The sequence below is a fragment of the Heloderma suspectum genome, chromosome 4 (genome assembly GCF_057233095.1).
Source record: "Heloderma suspectum isolate Gila_16-S chromosome 4, 16-S_ref, whole genome shotgun sequence".
In the NCBI taxonomy this organism is placed as follows: domain Eukaryota; kingdom Metazoa; phylum Chordata; class Lepidosauria; order Squamata; family Helodermatidae; genus Heloderma; species Heloderma suspectum.
This window is the reverse complement of record NC_139461.1, coordinates 63821357-63840511: the sequence shown is the minus strand read 5'-3', so window position 1 is coordinate 63840511 and position 19155 is coordinate 63821357. Positions and strand designations below refer to the sequence as shown.

The 19155-nt window shown below is 38.9% G+C and overlaps 1 protein-coding gene across 7 annotated transcripts in view; it reads right to left on the bottom strand.

The window, feature by feature from the left end:
* Window positions 1-267: 267 nt before the first annotated feature.
* TOX (thymocyte selection associated high mobility group box) overlaps window positions 268-19155 on the bottom strand; it is a 284989-nt gene continuing 266101 nt past the window's right edge. For 5 of the 7 annotated variants that reach the window (XM_084849476.1, XM_084849474.1, XM_084849475.1 and 2 more), the window contains 3 exons: window positions 18685-19071; window positions 4739-4890; window positions 289-3041 (listed from right to left, as the gene is read on the bottom strand). In XM_084849476.1, coding sequence (XP_084705602.1) covers window positions 3005-3041; window positions 4739-4890; window positions 18685-19071 — 576 coding nt within the window. In that variant the 3' untranslated portion in view covers window positions 289-3004. Of the gene's footprint in view, window positions 3042-4738; window positions 4891-18684; window positions 19072-19155 lie in introns of all 7 variants that reach the window. The other 2 variants (XM_084849469.1, XM_084849470.1) reach the window with 2 other exon arrangements.

Sequence of the window (19155 nt, the reverse complement as noted above, 5' to 3'; positions counted from 1 at the left end):
ATCATAGGTGGAGGTGATCCCTCCTGTCAAGTGTATAGCCACTCTTCTTTCCTAAGCTGCCATTTTGATCTCCAGATGGCAGTTTTATTGTGAAACAGCATTCCCCACTACTCTGTTGGACACAGATCTTCTACATAACCTGTCCTATGGACCAACTACTCATACATTTATGTAACACTCTGTGGAAGCATGACTAAAATACCTCCAAGCATTGTGTAGGTAGGTGTGAGCCTTTAAATTCTAGTAGATACTCAAACAGTAACACCTCCATGCACAAGTGGTTTATTTATGACATACGTTTTATTGACATTAATATTTGCTTCTAGTCTGAACCTTGTTTGGCTACTGAAATTAATAAATGGTGACAGCACAGCCTCTCTAGAAAAGATGCTGATAATACAACATTTTCCCATCAAATCCCCTTAAATCTGATTCCCATAAACACTAATTGCTGCTCTTTTTCTAGAATTAATTTGAGTGGGAAATGAAGTTTTATCATAACAGAATTAATAGAAAACATTAGCTAATTGTTAGTGCTGGCATATTTCTAAAGTACTCAACATAAAGACAATAAACTGAATGTAATCAGGAATTCCTATATGGAGTCAAGACAAGAAAATTAGAACAGCTACAGCCATTTGAATCATCACATCCGATCTGTGTAATTTATTAGTTAATACATGCTCAAGTGATTCAAGGTTGTACATTGCCTAATTTTATTTCAAAGCAAACACTGTACTTTTTAGGCATTTTACATTTTTAAAAATTGGATTACTACAATGTCTCTATTTCACATGTGAAATAGAAGCCAATTGATTATCAATTTGATCAATAGAAGGGTTGTAAAACTTTGCCACAGTGAGCATCCCTTAAGACAAGAAAACTATTGTAAACTTCCTCAAACACTGAGGGATGCCTTGCTTGGCAGAGCTCATCATCTGAGGAAAACAAACAAAAGGAAATGGGAATGATGAGAACCAATTTGCCAAGATATAATCTGATGTTTGTTTTGGATGAGGAGAGGGAGGATTTTAAGTAAGTTCCCAAAAAAAGAGTGCTACCAATTAGCACTGAACACCTGAAGAGGGCTTCTTTCCATGCCTATTCAATACACAGGTGGGAGACCTGAAGGTGTTTCAGACACCTATGACAAATATTCATCCCTTCCTAGGTAGGCCCACTCCCATCTGAAGAACCATGGAACTTGTACCATTCAGGATGGACTCGCCTCAGAATGGGTTGTCTTTAACTATTCATCGTCTAAACCTTACAAATACGCAATTTGGGCCTCTCTCGTTCAGTATTCTACTCTTGGACCATCCAGTGGTTACCAAGGAAGCACTGAATTGGCCCTGCTTCTGCTACTTCCTACTCATAAAGATAATGACACAGCCCTTTTTGCCTTCATAACTGAAGCCTTTTTGGTAACTTTACATTTTGGTTTTATTTTTCCATTATAATTCTTCACTTTTTGGGAAGATGTTCTTTGAACACCAAAGGCATTCATTTAAAACTGTGGCTATGTGGCCAGTAGATTACATGGATCTGCACGCATGCAGGGGCTTCTCTGTTGTTCTTTACGAGCAGAGGAATGACCTGTGCATGTAACACAATCCCTGTGAATGTGCAGAAAGCTTCCCTTCATAGAAGAGAATGGGGAAGTCCCTGTGCACATCAGACTTTTGATGTACTTTATGTCTTTTTAATCAGTCATCACTAACGTTGTCTAAATAACATGTTACTTGAACAGCCTTCTTTTATATGACCAGAGCAAGAGAGAGGTTTCTTAAGGATTTAGCTCCCCTCTCATTTTTTTCCTTTTGGTCTCAGATCAACATATGGAGTGCAGAATAAATGCTGATTACCTTCATTTTCTGCCAGATAAAGCTGGTTTGGCTTTATTCATATCACTGTAAAACTAAAAGTATTCACACCAGCAGCAAATACATTGATGCCAACAAAAGTAGTTTAAAAAATCCTCTTTAAGATGCTAACAAATTTACTTACAAACACCTATATTTATTATTTCATAAATAGGCGCAACAGCTTCCATAAAAAAAGATTAAATACAGACACAGTATGAAGAAACAATAATACATAGCCATATGTAAAGGTTATAATTTAGCTGTTTCCAATCTGTTTCTGCATCTAATAAAATATCAAGAAAGCATTTGGCAGTTTTATACATAAGAGGACGTAAATGACGTTTACTAACTGTTACACATAAAGTGATAAAAAAGCAGTTTTAGGCAGTACAAAATAAATGTGTTTGCTCTTTTCCCAACACTAGACTTTTTTTGTATAACTAATGACACAAAGCCAATTCGTATTTAATTAAATTCATTTGGGAATAATTTTCCTTTTTTCTTTCAAAGAGTTTGAAAATATAGAACTATTAGTCAGTTGCTTAAAAATGAAGTAAAAATATGAATGTTTGCCAATTTAACCCCCTTTGTGAAATCAATAAACTGGAATGGGCCAGTTTCAAATTACAATTAGCTACAAAAACATTCACATTTTATACTCTAGGAGAGTGTAACATAGATGCTATTTACAAACTTGCTATGACTGCTACATCAAGCCATTTAAAAAGTCTTTAGTAGTTTCATATAAACACCCATTATGAAAACCAATGGAAAATCCAGGACTTTTATCCAAGACATCTACAGTTGCTAAGGCAGTTACTAGCGCAGCACTTCACAGCAAAAATAAAAACCAACATAAAATCTGAATGGTCCAAGCCTCCTTCCTTAAGGAAAGAAGAAAAGCAACGTCCATTAAAGGATGTCGAAGGAAAAAGAAAAAGAAAGAAGGGGGCGGAGGAAGGAGCAAGACTATTTTTTCCCAGAGTGAATGACCCACCAGCTCAAATAAGTCCTAAGTGCTTAGCAACTTATATTTTCTAAATAAATGCAGAACTGCCTTGACCATGTAAAGCAATCCGTGATGAAAAGACTTCCCTGCATTCCTCAGTGGAAAGAAGAGGTGCTTTACCAAAACGTTTTCAGGTAAGGTACAATGCTTTGTCCCTCTGCATTGCCCTGTTGAGAAAGAAATAAGGGGGGGGGGGAAACGACAGGAGAACAACACTTAGTGTTTATATTCAAAAGCAAAACCCTTGAAAACCACTGTTATGATATTTCAAGCAGGTCAAATGTAATATCAAATATAATACATGAACAGCTGAAACTTCCACTAAACTTTGGTGGAAGTTTCATTTTTTATCTGCTTGTGCAGAAGGTTCATGACTCCATAAAACTGTATTGGAGAGGAATCTTTAAAGGGAAATCCAAGGTATTTTCTCACAGTACTTTTGGGATCTGGGATGGTGAAATATTAGTAACTTGCTTTGCAGCAAGTCATATAAGTAGGACCTTTCCTGAAGATGGCTTTTAGTACAGATTAAGCCATCTTGAGTGCCATTTTTGGTAGAAAGGCAGGGTGCTAGTCAAATAGATAATAAACAGATAAATATACAGCCATTATTCAGTTGTGGGAATCTAAATCTCTTTCCTATAACTTTTTTTTAGGGCAAGGAAATATAATTTTATTAGCACTCGAGCTGAAATTCTTTGTTGCTAAGAAAATACAATTCTTCCAGGTCTCCCAAATAGGAAGAAGAAATCAGTGGACAGGATCTTCTGCATCTCAGACTGTATTTACCACAGAGATTGGGGTTTCTGATGGGTCAAATGAGCACCTGGCTGACCCATCAGAATGTACAGTTTTCTAACAAAAATATATAGGTCAGAAGGAGTACTCTCTACACAAAGTTCAGGGTCTAGCAGCTTCAGGTGGCAGAAGTGTTCCATCACTGAATCTACCGTAACAAGGAATGTCCCCAAAGTTCCCCCACTTCAGGTCAAGGAAAGTAATCAATGCCAGCCAAGGGGCGCAAGGAAGTTGAACCGCAAAGCGCCCCTATATGTATATCAGCTCATGTGACTGCACCATCCTACCCAAATCATAGCCTGTGAACACAAAGGAATATGATAACTCACAAACATAAGCTGTTTTAATGGAAGCATTTTTGCTTGGTTATGACACATAAGAACAGAAAAATACAGGCCCCTTTATTAGACATATGCAGGATTTTTCCTTAGTGAAACAAGTTGGCCTACATATTCTAGCTATACAACACTAGAATTTTATTTACGTTTGCCTCTCTCTCTGGTAGCTGCATTATTAAAAGTGTTCTCACTTGAGCATGATTAAAAAAATACACCAGGAAGGTTGAATGCAATTCCTATATGTTTTTAAATCTTTTTCTGCTGAAGATTAATTAGCCCAAGCCCTCCACTATATCACAAGCTGAGATGTGGTGGCAAGGATTGCTGCTAGGAGGAGGAAGGGCCCAAGAGCCCTATCCACCATGCGCAGACCCTTGTTTGTGGGTTAAGGAGACAGTAGAATGCAGCCAACAAATTAATACCATTTCCTTTTGACTGGACACAATTTTCTATTTCTCTCATTGATTTTAGTGAAGAGAGTTATTTGAAATTAAACATGTGCATGATTGCAGCCCTTGTTCTCCTAAACAACGTTCCCGATAGTAAAATATAGTTGTCTGATATATAAAGCAAGCCGCTGCTTGTTTATTATTTCACTACAGATCTATTAGTAAGTCAGAACCTTGTAATTTCATCTAGACAATAAATATAAAAAAGATACAATAAATGTTGCCCAGCTTTTGTCGTAAATATTACTCAACACAAGGTGGCATTCATTGGCTGCTCACCCATTACTGCAGTAATCATTATTCCAGTCCACACTCTGTGCTGGGGGATTTCTGCACCCTGAACGAACATACTCCATTGCTTGGGTAACAACTTGCGCAGCTGTAGATGTTGGATTGATAATATTCTGGTAATCAGGCTGGAGAGTGAAACCCTAAAAAAAGAAATGAATTCAAAATAAGGTTTGATCGGCCAAGTTAACCTTTTAACTGAAAGTCTTGACAAAGTACCAAGTTGTGCATCTATACTCTCAAACTCGAAGCAAAAGGATGCTTGTGCTGCTTCAAACAATAATTTTAATTGGTTGAGGAGGAATGCTAGAGAACACAATGCAATTGTGTAGAACTCTGAGACAAAGAACAGAGACATTTTAAAGCCATGAAAAACAGCTCATTCAATACGGGAAAATAAAAGGAAGGTCTGTGTGTTTCTTACAGCTCGTATTTCGATTCAACCCAAGGATACACTATTAGTTAATTCCAAGAATATGCAACAGAATCTTTTTGAAGGGTGCAGGCAGCAGGTGGCTGAGTGTTTTATTAGACTACACCTATTCACAATTATTGTTCTCAACCCCCTTTTATTTGGTTCAGTCACAAAAGGACCATCTGCTGCTTCTTTTATTTGCACTTCTTTCTCAACTGCACAAAAAAATCAACGAAAGCTTTTTAACAGTTGTTGGACTAATGTAGCAAAAAGCAGCACTTCCTCCCCCCACCTCCAACTTGCTCTTGTTTTCAGCCAGGAGTGAGCATGCTGAAATGTTGTTTGCCAAAATCAGCAGAGCTGATCAGATTTTCAAGAATGGTATGCATTGATTTCCATACAGTACTTAGCTTAAATAAACAAAGAATACTGCTGAATAGTTAGGAGCGCTTTATACTACACCATAATAAACTGGCTAATGCCTACCCGAAGTAAAAGACTAGATCAGTCCAAAGAAATAAACTTCCCAAAGACATCAGAAGAAGGTACACTAGCTAAAGCAAAGGTTTCGTTTGGCTGAGCAGAGCCTTGGAACTGCACTAGTTTGCATATGTCAAATATAATAAATTCCTACTTTAAACCAAGAGGTTTCTAAATAATGGCTTTAGTTTACATAAATCCAGAGAGGTTAATAAACTATTGCTACTGTTACTCATGAGATTAACTCTATTCAACAGTGTGGGATAAATTATAACTTGGATGCACTCTTCATTCCAGGATTTACATAGAGGTTGACGTACAGTGTAGACCAGGCATAGGTAGCTAGTTGCTCATAAGTCTAAACACTGGCCATGCTAGCTGGGGTTTATGGGATTGTAGTCTAAAACACCAGGTTGCTTACCCTCGATGCAGTCCTTCTAGGAAACCTGTGGCCCTCCAGATGATGTGGGTATAGCCAATGATCAGGGATGATGTGAGTTGTAGTCCAACAACATTTGCAGGGCCACAGGTTTCCCACCTCTCTTCTAAGAGATTGTTGTCAAATTTCAGCCACTTACTATTTACACTTTTCTTTCTGCACACAAAAAGCAGCTGGGACATCAACAAAAAGCCCCATCAAAAACCAACGGAATCCTTGGTTGTGGGGTATTTTTTGTCATAGCCAATGTAACATGTTGGGGTACAAATATGCCAACAACAACAGAAGCAGAGAAGCAGATTTAAATGCCCATATGGAATTTTCTTTCTGAAAACCAAAAAGACACTGTGACAAAAATGCCCCAGGAAATCTTGATTTTTGCCATTGGGCTGATTCGTTGTGCCAGCCAATGGGGCTGTGGACACAACATGCTAACATGCAGTGTGGCTTGTTAACCACCTTGAACAACCCAACAACCTACTATGGTTTCTAAAGGTTTCTTATTTGAGAAAAATAAGCCACAGCGCATGGTTAACAAGCCACCCTGCAAAAAATGTCCTGGGTTCAGGCAACACACTAACCCACAGTTCAACAAACAATCCACACTCAAGCACTGAGTGTGGGTCAGCGGGTTGTGAGAACCCAGTCAGTGGAAAGTATTGAGGTAAGGAATGTCTCAGTGGGATAAAAATTGTCTCACAATACACTTAAAGAGAATTAAGTGTATATTTTATGAAATTACATGCATGGCTTTGTTTGGGGGTAATTTTACTACCCTATACATTTGAATGTAATAACCCCCCCAAACAACTTATGTCAGTTTTTTAGGTTCTGTTCCATGAAGGTAAAAAACCAAAGGGCTATTATTAATCTAATCTGCATCTACTTTTTCATGATAATATAACCATCCACAACACTTGTCTGGTTCATATTTTTTTATTTTATTACATTTCTATACCGCCCCACAGCCGAAGCTCTCTGGGTGGTTTACAGAAGTTAAAATATTAAAATACAATATAAAAAGATTGAAAACCATTTCCATAGAAGCGTCATATGTAACAAAGCTTTTAGATATCTACATTCATATGTAATGCTGGTTCTCGGTTGATAATCAAAAGCTGTTCTTGAAAACTTGCACTCCCATCACAGAGCCCTCACCTGCTTTGAGAAAATTCTCTTGTAGCAGTGCTTGAACATTTCAGTTGGTATCACTGTTAATCACACTTATGGTTAACTAGAGTTTTCATTTGACCAAGACCTGAAATGGCTATTTGTTTTTGCTTGTCATGTTTTAACTGAAAAAGAAGACTATATACGGAATAAATGCAAGCAAAACAAAGATAAGCAGAGTAAAGTACACAAAAATAAAAGATAAAATGAAAATATACATAAATCATAACTTCCTAATTTCATAATCAACATATCAATCACATTTGAAACCATTATCCAAGCAATTATAAAATTATTCAATAATGTTAAATTAGCTTAAGCATGTTTTTCCCTCAGTTATAAAATAAGAGAATAAAGGCAGATACCATCTTGAAATTCATCATAACAAAATGTAATGAAGACAGCATCTTTCTATAAATTTATTTTCAAACAGTGAATTTTCCCTAGCTTGAATATAATAATTAAATTCATCATAGTAATATTCCAGATTCAGGGGGGAAAACGCAATCTGAAAAAAGAGGAGTGATTTTTTCTTCCAATAGGAAGCAATTGACATTTTTGCAGCAGTAAATAAATTAACAACTATTTCTACACCACTATTTTCTACACAGTCTTTAAGTTAATTCAACAGTACTCTCAAAAGATTAGCAGGTATTTTATACCCTGTTATTTGCTCAACATACAATCAGAATTTCATGTCAGTGGTTTCCCACAGTTCCAGTACATATGAAGATAGTCTGCCACCTGTTGTCCACATCTCCAATATCTATCAAATTCTAATCTGCATAAATTTTTAATCCCAGTGGGACCCGCTACTGCAACAGGAAGCTAGCGGTTCCTAAAGCAATCAGAAATGAGTTGAAACGCTTATTTACAGAATGGGGCAGATCAGTGCAGCTCACAAAAGGGACCTCTGCTGATCTGTCCTGCTCCAGAAACAAGTGTTTCAGCTGGTTTATAGGGTTGATTTAGGAAGCATTAGCTTCCCTTTGTGCTAGCAGTCAGTCCCACGGGTGCAACAGAATGAGCAGAGGCGTACAGGCAGCATTGGATACTGCCCGATATTTCCATTTTGTAAAAAATCCTTAATAAAGCAGACCCCTTTTTCTTCTCAGTTGAAAGCATCTTCTAATATATCCCTTGTATTGATTTTCTCATAAATGTATGATGTCAGTGGTGATAATCCGGTAACAGTCTTATTTTTGTACTTGGTTCATGTTTCACATGCATCCCTGTGAGATCCAAATCTGTCTTTAAACATACAGATTACATACAACCTACATCATTTTAGCCTGCTCCCATGTTTCTGGCATATCAAAATACCCTATCAAATATTTCACAGTTTAGTTAGAGTATCTGTGAACTCCTCTTCCATAATTTTATGAAAGCTGCAATTGTAATGCAGGCTTTTAGTACAGTCTAGGACAGATGTTTTATGCTTGCGTTTGTTGCTTTTATGAACGTTGGTTATTTTATTACTGAATCAGTTTTTCATTATAATAAATTTTATGGTTGTCAGTTGCCTTGGGAGGGCTCTGGCCCTGAAATGTGACCTAGAAATATTTTAAAATAATAACAGTTTATAGAACATTGGTATGCATTTGTCAAAGCTCAGTGCCTTATTTTTTTAATGCTTGTATTATTTGTTTTATCTCTTCCATTGCCACTTCTAGTCTAAAAATGCATATCCTCATCTAAAAATGTTAGTTTTTTACTAAATTTAGGTCACAATCCTAAGATTGTTCCCTCCATGCTTCTCCTGCCTTGCTTTGTCAGCTAGACAGCTGGTTGTGGCTGTCTAGTTGCGGGAGCATGGAGCAGGGAGGGAGGCTGCTGTATGACACATCCTATGTGTCATACAGGCAGCTATGCTCTCCCCACCCCGGAATACCCCCAGCCACGCCTATTTCCGGCTGCTCCGTGCTCCTCTTGCAAGTGCGGAGGATGGGGCTGCCTCCGCGAGGCAGCATGGAAGTGGGGGGAGGTCAGTTCCCGGAAAATAGCATATCCTATGGCCATCTAGCCGCTGTCTAGCAGCCACAGGATTGCCCCCGCCGTTTCTTCAATATTTGGTTGCATAGGGGTTTCAAATTTATAAAGAGCTTCGGCTATATCAGTTGGTGTAGAGGCACGGCCCTTTGATTTCTTTCTTCTTTATGCAGTAATCTATTTTCTCTCCTTTTTAACAGATGAGCTAATAATTTATCAGGGAGGGTTTCTGGCTTTCTCAAACATTTTCTGTTTCAAGTCCCTCAGGTATCCTGATCATGTATTGGTTGACCCAATTCTATACGCTCTCTCTGTTCCTAACTTAATATCTTGCTATTTGTTATTCTAAAAAAAAAGTTATCAGAGTTTGTCTTTCTAAACCCTCTGGGATCCCTTGAAGTTTCAAATTCCTTTTCCTTCTTGTGTGATTTCCTCCAAATTATCTTTACACTTGTTTACTTCTTTTTCAAGTTCACTAATTATTGTTTTCATCTCTCTTAATAGATTCCCTTGTTCTTTATGGGATTGTTATTTCTTTGATCATCCACCTTCTCTTCTATTGATTTCTCAGTTTTCGTTTCTTCCCCACCAAAACTGAGCTTAATTTTGTTTCTGTTTTTTTGTGCCTTTCTTCTAATTTACTTTCCAAATCGAATAGTATTTTATCTAGTTTTTAAAATGTCTTTCAATAATCCTTGCTTCTATTTTTTATCCTTTTCCAAATATATTTGAGCATTCCTTTCCATATTTGATCTCAATCTCCTTTGAAAAAAGCTCTTTTGACTGTGCCATTGAAATGAAATTATTTGGCCCGACTTCCTTTTCTTTAGCTTTCCATCTCCTGTGGTATTTCCTAGGAGGCATTTTATCAAGAAAGGCAGTTATCAAAACTTGATTATCTAGATAATCCACAAATTTCCTAATACATCCTCTATCAGTTATATCACCCTGCCTCCCTATTGTTTCCTCTCAGTTATTCAAGTTATTTCTAACAATTTAATCCCCCAATGGTATAATTAAATGATAACTTCATTAAATTAATCAGACAAATCAATAAACTTAACCCAATAAATTAACTGAATACTAGATTTATTCAACATTTTCAATAAATTCATCCAATTCATCCATCCAACAAGACAGTATCTCTTATAAAATGTATCTTATGGAGTTAGATATGAAATTAATTCTCCAAATCCTTCACATAAACATATAGTTCATAAACAGAATAAAGCAGCTAATTCAGAACATCAATCTAAAATCGCCCCATAAAATAAATTAATGAAGCTGTTATATCCATATACTGTTCATTAATAAGAAATAATTATCAAAATAGATGCAGCTCAAAAATAATCAGTATTAGAAAAATAAAATTACATGATGGAATCAATAGTCTTTCACTTCAATCCTCATTGTTTCTTAGCTTCTTCCCACACAGATGATGCAAACAAGACACCTTTTTGCTATATTTCCTCAAGGCTCCTCCTAATTTCTCCTTCACAATTATCATTCAGCAGTGATTAATTCAAAGATAAATTGTAGTACATTCTAATAACAAATAAAAGCAAGTAATTAATATAGGCCATGTTCTGGAACACACTAGGTTTAATCAAATTCAAACTCAAAACACTATATAATACTAGAGAAAAAGGAGTATCCAACCATGTCATTCCATTAGCGCAACAGAATACTGCAGGTATTCCAAAGTGGCGAGGCCCCCTGGCTGTGCCATACTATCACTCCACAGAATTTGTAACTTATTTAAATAGCACCCAGTGCTGCCAACCAGGACACTCATAAAAGGCTCCTGGAACAGAAACACAACGCACTCCTTCCTGGTTCCAAGAGAAATAGTGACCATTTGCAAAGGCAGAGAGAGAGGAGCTGGTGTCTGCAGCGAGGTTGGGTCAGTGGTAAAAAAACTTTTCCTCCTTGCTTTTTCTCCGATATCTCTGAAATTGCTGTTTGAAGTGGGTTTCAGACAGCGATGTGGCCAAAATGACTCAGAATACAAACATATCTCATAATACTCAAATGTATTACAAATCAAACGTAATTTCTCTGAGTTCTTCTTCGACAGCTCAAAATGTAAACTGAGATTCTGCACCTACATAGAAAATACTTTTAGTTTAGGTCTACGTTACGGACACTAATGACTGTTCAGACAGACCTAAGCAATATCTCCAAAGGTTGATTTTTAAGGCTCTGGGTGAACTGTGGCTTGAACCAAGCACACAGACATTTCCCCAACCCAGATGACATATAGTTTAATCTAAGGCAGCGGTTCTCAACCTGTGGGTCGCGACCCCTTTGGGGGTCGAACGACCCTTTCACAGGGGTCGCCTTAGACCATCACTACGACAACGTGGAAGGGCTCAGCTGGGTGGATTACAGCGAGCCCGGTGGCTCCGACAGGGCGCGCTGCGCGTCTCGCCAGCATGACGCTTACGATACGCTCAGCTCCGACGGTGAGTGGAGGAGACGTTGGGCCGATGGCGAGCTGCTGCCCCCGAGGGGGCTTTTCTGCCCGCCCCCGCTGGCTTCTCTCTCCCTTGCCACCCCGCTCCCGTCTCGCCTCGCTCTCGTCTCTTCGCTACACAAAGGCATCGCTATTGTGTCCCGCTGCTCCGGGGTGAGCTCAGAGGGGCGCCAGGCGCTGGACGGGACTGGCGGAGTTTCATGGCAGGCTTCGTGGGCAGGCTCCACAACAGGCCCAGGGCTTGCCTCCGACCATGTGAAGAGTTCTGGAGACAGGCCTATCCAGGAGGCGAGAGAGGATAGGGATGGGGATGAGGATGTCGGTCTTGAGCCAACCCTTCGAGGTTAACCGTCAAAAGAAGCCCAAAATCCAACTAAAGCCCTACTTAAGGTAGACGCATTGAAATGAATGGGACTGACGTTCATAGAAACATAGAATAGTAGGGTAGGAAGGGTCCTATAAGGCCATCGAGTCCAACCCCAAGGTAGTCATGACGGTTTTAAGTCCCGTTCATTTTAATGGGTCTGCTCTAAGAAGGGCTTTAGTTGGATTTTATCCAGAGTTGCCCAATTGCCCAGCTGTGGATTTTGAAGTTATTGCCTGGCTTCCCGCCCCTGTCTTGGCCTTTTACGTAAAGAGAGGAACGGTGTCTCTGAGCGTGTGCAGAGTTGCAGCTGTGAGAAGATGCAGAGTGGGCCTCTTGAGCATGTGCAAAGGTCTTGGGCATGTGCAAAATGGCCCTGTTGGAAGGGAACACTGGAGAGGCAGTCAAATTGGGTGAGTGGGCTATGGGTGTCATTAAGGCTGCAATTAAATGTGTGCTTATGTGGGAGTAAGCTTACTTGAGAGTAAGCCCCTATTGAACTGACAGCGGGGCTCACTTCCTGGGCAGGACCAAGGTATTTGGGTGCCTGAAGCAGAAAATCCAAACATAATTCTTCCTGCTACCAAATTCATGCTAACATGGGACCTGACCCACCAAGACATGCTCCTGCACAAGCCCCATTGAAAGTGCAAGTGCTTTCAGTGTGGGGCACACACAGGGGAAAAGTTTTCCCAGGCATTTTAGCTTTCTAAATTTTTATCTTTGCTGTTTTAAATCTGTATTTTAAACTCCTACACTGCTGCTAGATTTTATTGTGGTTGTATTGTTATATTGTGGTTTTAATGTTCTATATATTTTAAATTGTTTTATTGTGTGTTTGGTTTTAATTTTTGTAAACTGCCCAGAGAGCTTCGGCTATTGGGCGGTATAGAAATTAAATAAATAAATAAATATAAATAAATAAATAAATTGTGCGCCAGAGATCAGACTATCTGCCTCCAACTGCTGTGTGTGTTTTAGTTTATAAAATTTTATAGTAACTTTCAGTTTTTATAGTTTTCAGTTTCAGGGTTGTTATATTAAGACTGTTACCCATGCTACACCATGCTTCAAGACAAAATTTCATTTATTTGTAATTAGAAATAAATATTTCACAATATATAATTACATATTGGTTTTGTGATTAATCACTATGCTTTAATTATGTTCAATTTGTAACAATGAAAATACATCCTGCATATCAGATATTTACATTACGATTCATAACAGTAGCAAAATTACAGTTATGAAGTAGCAACGAAAATAATTTTATGGTTGGGGGTCACCACAACATGAGGAACTGTATTAAAGGGTCGCGGCATTAGGAAGGTTGAGAACCACTGATCTAAGGCCTCATATATATACAGTATGCCTTCTCTCTAGCTTCTATTTTCTTGATTTTGTTAACTTATGGTAAGGCCAAAAGCATACTTCCTTAAAACTTCAATATATAAGAAGAGCCCAGCTGGATCAGATCAACAGCCTATCTAGACAAGCATCCTGCTTCCCATAGTGGCCAACCAGAAACCTTTGCAGAAGCTATAGACTGTTAGTTGGGAAAACGTCCATGAACTTGATCAGACAAGTACAGGGACTGTACAGCTTCCTTTCCCCCAGGGTTCTGGTGGTTTCCTGGGATGACCCACAGTTCCATGGAGCACTTTGGGGCATTGCTTAGGCCTCTCTAAAGTGTGGTGAGTGCCTATAACTTGGACAAAGTTTTCAGGGGCAGGTAGGGTGTAGCATGATAATGTATAGCCAATATCATGGATTAACCGAGAACTCTCAAAAATTTATCTTCTTCACACACTCTCCCATGAGCCTATGTGACCAAGTTCAATTTATTGAATGGGTTATTTCTAAAATTATAAAGGCACTAATAACCTGATTCTATTATTCTTTATGTGGGAATACCCCCCCTTGAGTTCAGTTTGGCTTACTTCTCGGTAAAAGTGGAGAATATTGCAGCCTTAATCAGCATACTATGATGCAACTGCTTTTTTTGACTGGTCTACAGGTCACTGGCCTAGTTCACACGTAATGAAAACCCATGGGTTGTTTAAACCATGGGCTGTCAGGGCTCCGCAGGAGCAAGCAAGTGGACTGCCTCCTGCATGCTCTCCACTTCCACTTTGCATCCAGTTTCTCAAACAACCCAGGAACGCCCCATTTCTGGGTTGTTTGATTCAACGTCTGAATCCGAAACTCTGGGTTGATGACAGACAAATAACCCAGAGTTTGCACTCATGGTTTGTCGTTTGGTTAAACAACCCATGAATTGCTGTTATGTCAGAATCAGGTCTCTGTGTCCATCAACTATATCCCCAGTAAAGTGGCAACCATCTCAATGAATTAAGATTTTACTATTCATGAGTCAAAGCATATGCTGAAGGAGACAATGAAAATGGCACCTGTATTTCGTATACTATAACTCCTCCAACTGTCAAGTGGGTGATTTGGTATTTATATTGGAATTGTGTTGGAACTGTCTAATTTGATGCTTATATTGGAACTGCCAGCTCTGATTAGTGGCTTTTCTTGAATTTCTACTAATTGTTTTTTCCCTTCTGTTTGTTGTTTCTATGTACAAAACCAGTCACAGTTATTGATACTGACTGAAAGCAACAAACAACAAAATATAACAATTAGTTATTTCAACCTTAGGTTATCAGGCTTCCTTATTAATGAAGAGTCCCCCTTCCCCCTGTAACTACAAGCACATGAAATAGATGTAGCAGCTCCCCCACACTCTGCAAGTTATCAGTTTTGATTTGGAATCCATGTTGTTGTAATACTTGCTGAAAATATATATGCAAAAAGTAATGGAAGAATGTCAGAAGTAAAAAACTGAAAAACGGTCCTCAGATCCTAATTTTTGTGACTATCTCAAGCAGTACATAAAATGTCCTGGATATTTGTGCCACTGATGCAGAAATATTGAAATTTTATGGTATGCAAGGGTTTTTCAAACAGTAATGCAATTTCTAAAAAATCAAAAAATGGATGTTCTATGCACTGAGACAATGCCAAATGTTTTGCATTGTAATAATGCTCGAGATAAAATTAGTGAGTGTTTTGCGACATGCTTCGAATTTTAAGTTTCATTTTCTTGCACCAGATTGAAATAAAAATAGGGGACTTGATAAAGATTAATTTGATGTCAGACGGGACATTTGCTCTTTAATTAGATTTCTGTATCCCTAGCTGGGGGTTTTGTGTGCGACTGTAGCAAGTACTAAAAAGCCTGCAGCAGAACCTAAACTGTGATCCTCATCTCTACATTTTACCGGGAACTAATTTCATTTCCTGCCTGTCTGGAGAGGTATTTTCAATAGGCATCAATGTTTTTGTCTTCACAACTGATTTATTCATCAATCTCAATGTGAGGTTTTTTAAACCTTTAAATTACATCCAAATCCTAAAGCATCTGTTTATTACACAAGGAAATTGAAAATCTGTCTGTGTGATATCATACAAAGATTTTCCCTTAAGGTTATAAGGACAGTTGACAGATATTAATGATTTTCCCCTCCTCTTAACCACATTCAGAAACATGGTGTAGGGGGGAAATGGTGGTGGGGGAAGAAAGAGTGACGAAAATACAGCATGCCAAAGAATTTACTGAATAAAAGGTACACCAGAAAAAATGAAGCTGCAATTTCTTAAAAAAACCCACCTGTGTAATCATATTGCTGGAGAAAAAATAGTTTTAAAAATGGTATTTTAATCAGCACTAATCAATGTATTTAAAACAAAATCTGTGTGTATCCTATATATCCTTCTCCCATGGGAATTAGATCTTGAGGCCACTCTCTGCCAGGGCAGGAACACACGAGACTATCATCATTCACAATACAGATAATTCAGAAGTAACAATGCAGAAGAGCAAGAGCGCAGATCAATATATCGCTAGTGTAACAGAACAGGAGAGTGAACAGCACACTAGAAATATGGAGATATAAGTATGTATGTGTGATGGTACCTCTCATGTTCTAATTTACAGAAATGATATGAATAAATCTTTCAGGATTGGCAGCTTGTCTTATATTGGAATCAGTAACCAGTGAGTATTGCTCATAGCCAGATCTATGAATTTGAGTACTCTAGGACAGCATTCCCCAAACTGGTGTCTTCCAGATGTGTTGGGCTACAAGTTCCATCTTCAACAGCCAGCATGGTCAGTGGCCATGCTGGCTGGGGACAGTGGGAGTTGGAGTCCAACATTCCTGGAAGGCCGTTTGATGAAGGCTACTTTAGGAAGTAATTCAGAGGGTTAACTGATCTGGCTGAAACTCATTCTAAAAGCAATTCACCCATCCCTTCAAACACACAGTAGTAATTCTGTGACATGACATTGTAATGCAAGTGTGTGTGTATGTGTGTGTCTATTACACACCAGTATGAGGTAGACTTTGGATTCCCTAAACACAACTTTCATTTAGTTTTAATGAAAAATCCAGTGGTGTAGTAGTACATTTTGAAGTGCAAGCACTTATCATGTCAGTCCCCATCGCCATGCCCCCATGGAGTGCGAAAATGTAGGCAGCTGTGTTGATCCAGATCCATAGGTGCGTGCATACACACACGTACATACATCCCCACCCCCACCCCAAAGAGCAGCAGCAGTACATAGCATAACATCCAGTTTATTAGGATGAGCCGACAGTAATAGAATAGTGATCTGGCAGAGGACAGTGCACTGGTTAGCATGCTGGACTTTGGATGGAGAGATCCGAGACTGAATGAGAAAGGGAAAGAGAGGGACATAACATGTGTTCAGACCACCACTGCACAGGTTTCTTTCCCAGCACCAGGGAGAAACATTTTATCTCAAAGTAAACAAACCAGTTCTAGCAGTTTTCATCTCCACTGCAAGTGGATTTTTCATAAAGCTAAGGGGTCCTATTTGCCTATTCAAGACCAAGCCACCTCAGAACATTTTGCGTTACAACAGGGATAGCTCACAGCAATATATAATTGTTGGTAAAATCCATTGCCACCCCCAGTTAACGTGAGGACTGCCGCTAAGCTCAGAGGGATCATGGAAGTCGGATGGCAGTGTCAGATGACATCATCTTCCCTGCGAATAAAAAAATCCTGGTGCTTCGACCCTGTGAGCCCTGGCTCTGTTACATTACTGCATTTCACAGGGGGCACTGACTTGTATTTGGAGTATCTATCTTACCAAGAATCACACAGCAATATAAACCATGACAGTTATGTTTCAGTAACCACATTCTCTGGAATACATGACCACATACATTTGGTTTAAAACATTTTTGCCCTTTTTGCAGTACCTTTTGTTTTCAGTGACGACAAAATTCCTGCATAAATGTCTGTAAGCTTATAAGTATTACAAGGAACTTGGCTAAATTAGCTAGACGTCTTTTAGGTTGCCTTTAACTAATGAAGCTCATGATTTAGAAGGTAATATCTGTCACGTGACCTGTGAGAAACTTAAGATACAGGCAATCAGTCTAGGTGAATGAGCAACATAATGGATTCATTATACCAAACATAAGTTAAAGCACATTGAAAAAATAATTGGGGAAACCTACAACCACTGAGATTCTAAATTAACTGTCACCACTTAGGAAAAAGCTCTGGTCACTTTAGCGTACACTAAATGAAAACATCTGAATAATGCATAGTGTGAGAACTGGGGTCACAAAAGTCCACAAACAGGATATAACTGAGTTGAAAATTCTACTTTTATGGTATAACATAAATTGATGGTATACATCTTATACCCTGTTTAAAAAATGGTATCTCAGAAAGAAAAGAGATGGTGAAGATTAAGGGAAAAGAATGGGGTTCTTTACTTTTGGAACTGAGAAATAAGTCCTTGATGTGCTATTTAAAACAACACACAGTAGAGCGATGCTCATTTGAACACTCTTATGTGTCTTTGAACACAAGAATAAAACACACAGCGTGTCAAAATGATGAATGGTACGAACTATGGTTCTAATTACCATGACTTTTCCCCTCTGTTGTTTGTATAGATTTTAATAACATCTACATATTAAAAAAAAAAACTAACAGAGGAGTGGAGAAAGCAGCAGCTTAGGGCCTTATGGATACTCCCTGTTTCTATGCAGTGAATGGGTTCTTAGTTTGTAGATGGAACAGAGGAACAAATTACAGCTGTGGAGTATGCATTGGGGACAGACTAGCTAGCTAAGTGGACAGACACATGCTGTAGGTCTCACGTTCAATCCCTGGCTTCTCCAGTAGAATGACATAAACCTTCACCCGAGGGCCAGGAGAGCCACTGTCAGTCAACATAAATAGTGCTTGTGTAGCTGAATAGTCTCAGTAGAAGGAAACTTCACTTGTTCAACATAGCCAGGACGTGGCCACAAGCTTGCAATAGGGCAGGATCAGTCATGCTGGCCCACAGGTTGTGCACACATACTGGAATCTGTGATATGATTAGGGAGCCAAGGAGCCATCTGATCTTTCTCCTATGGGAAGAAGCTACCCCTAGGGACTATAACTTGCAGCTGTGTATGCAATCTGAAACTAATGAGGAAAAGGAAGTCACACAATTATCAATGAAGTATTAGGGTTGTAAGAGATTAAAAACTTAAGCAGGACTTACTTGTTGCATTGTAGGTGAATGTAAAGCAGACTGGACCTGCATTGGTAGCTGGTTCCCAATGGACTGCTGCATTGTAAGCGGCTGGTGTTGTTGTATACTGAGATGCGGGTGAATTGGAGGACTCATCTGAAGGGATGGAGGGGGAGACACAGCCATGCTGGCTATGGAAACAGTCACGGGCATTTGGTTGTTGGGCTTAGGTGCTATATTCCTAGGAATATTGGGGTGTATGGCTGTTATGTGAGGATTCATTCCTGCTTGTTGGTGGTAATGGGAACTTAGATACAAGGCTGAATGAGGTTGTGTAGATCCATGGAACACCGACTGCTTTGCATTCATCATCTGAGGTTGTTGGGATACCTTAACATCCACAGGTTCATTGTAGCTCTGTTCAGAAAAAAAGAAAAAACAACAGACAACATTTAAAGGCTGATATGTGCTGTTAACCTGACAGGCTTATAATAGATTGCA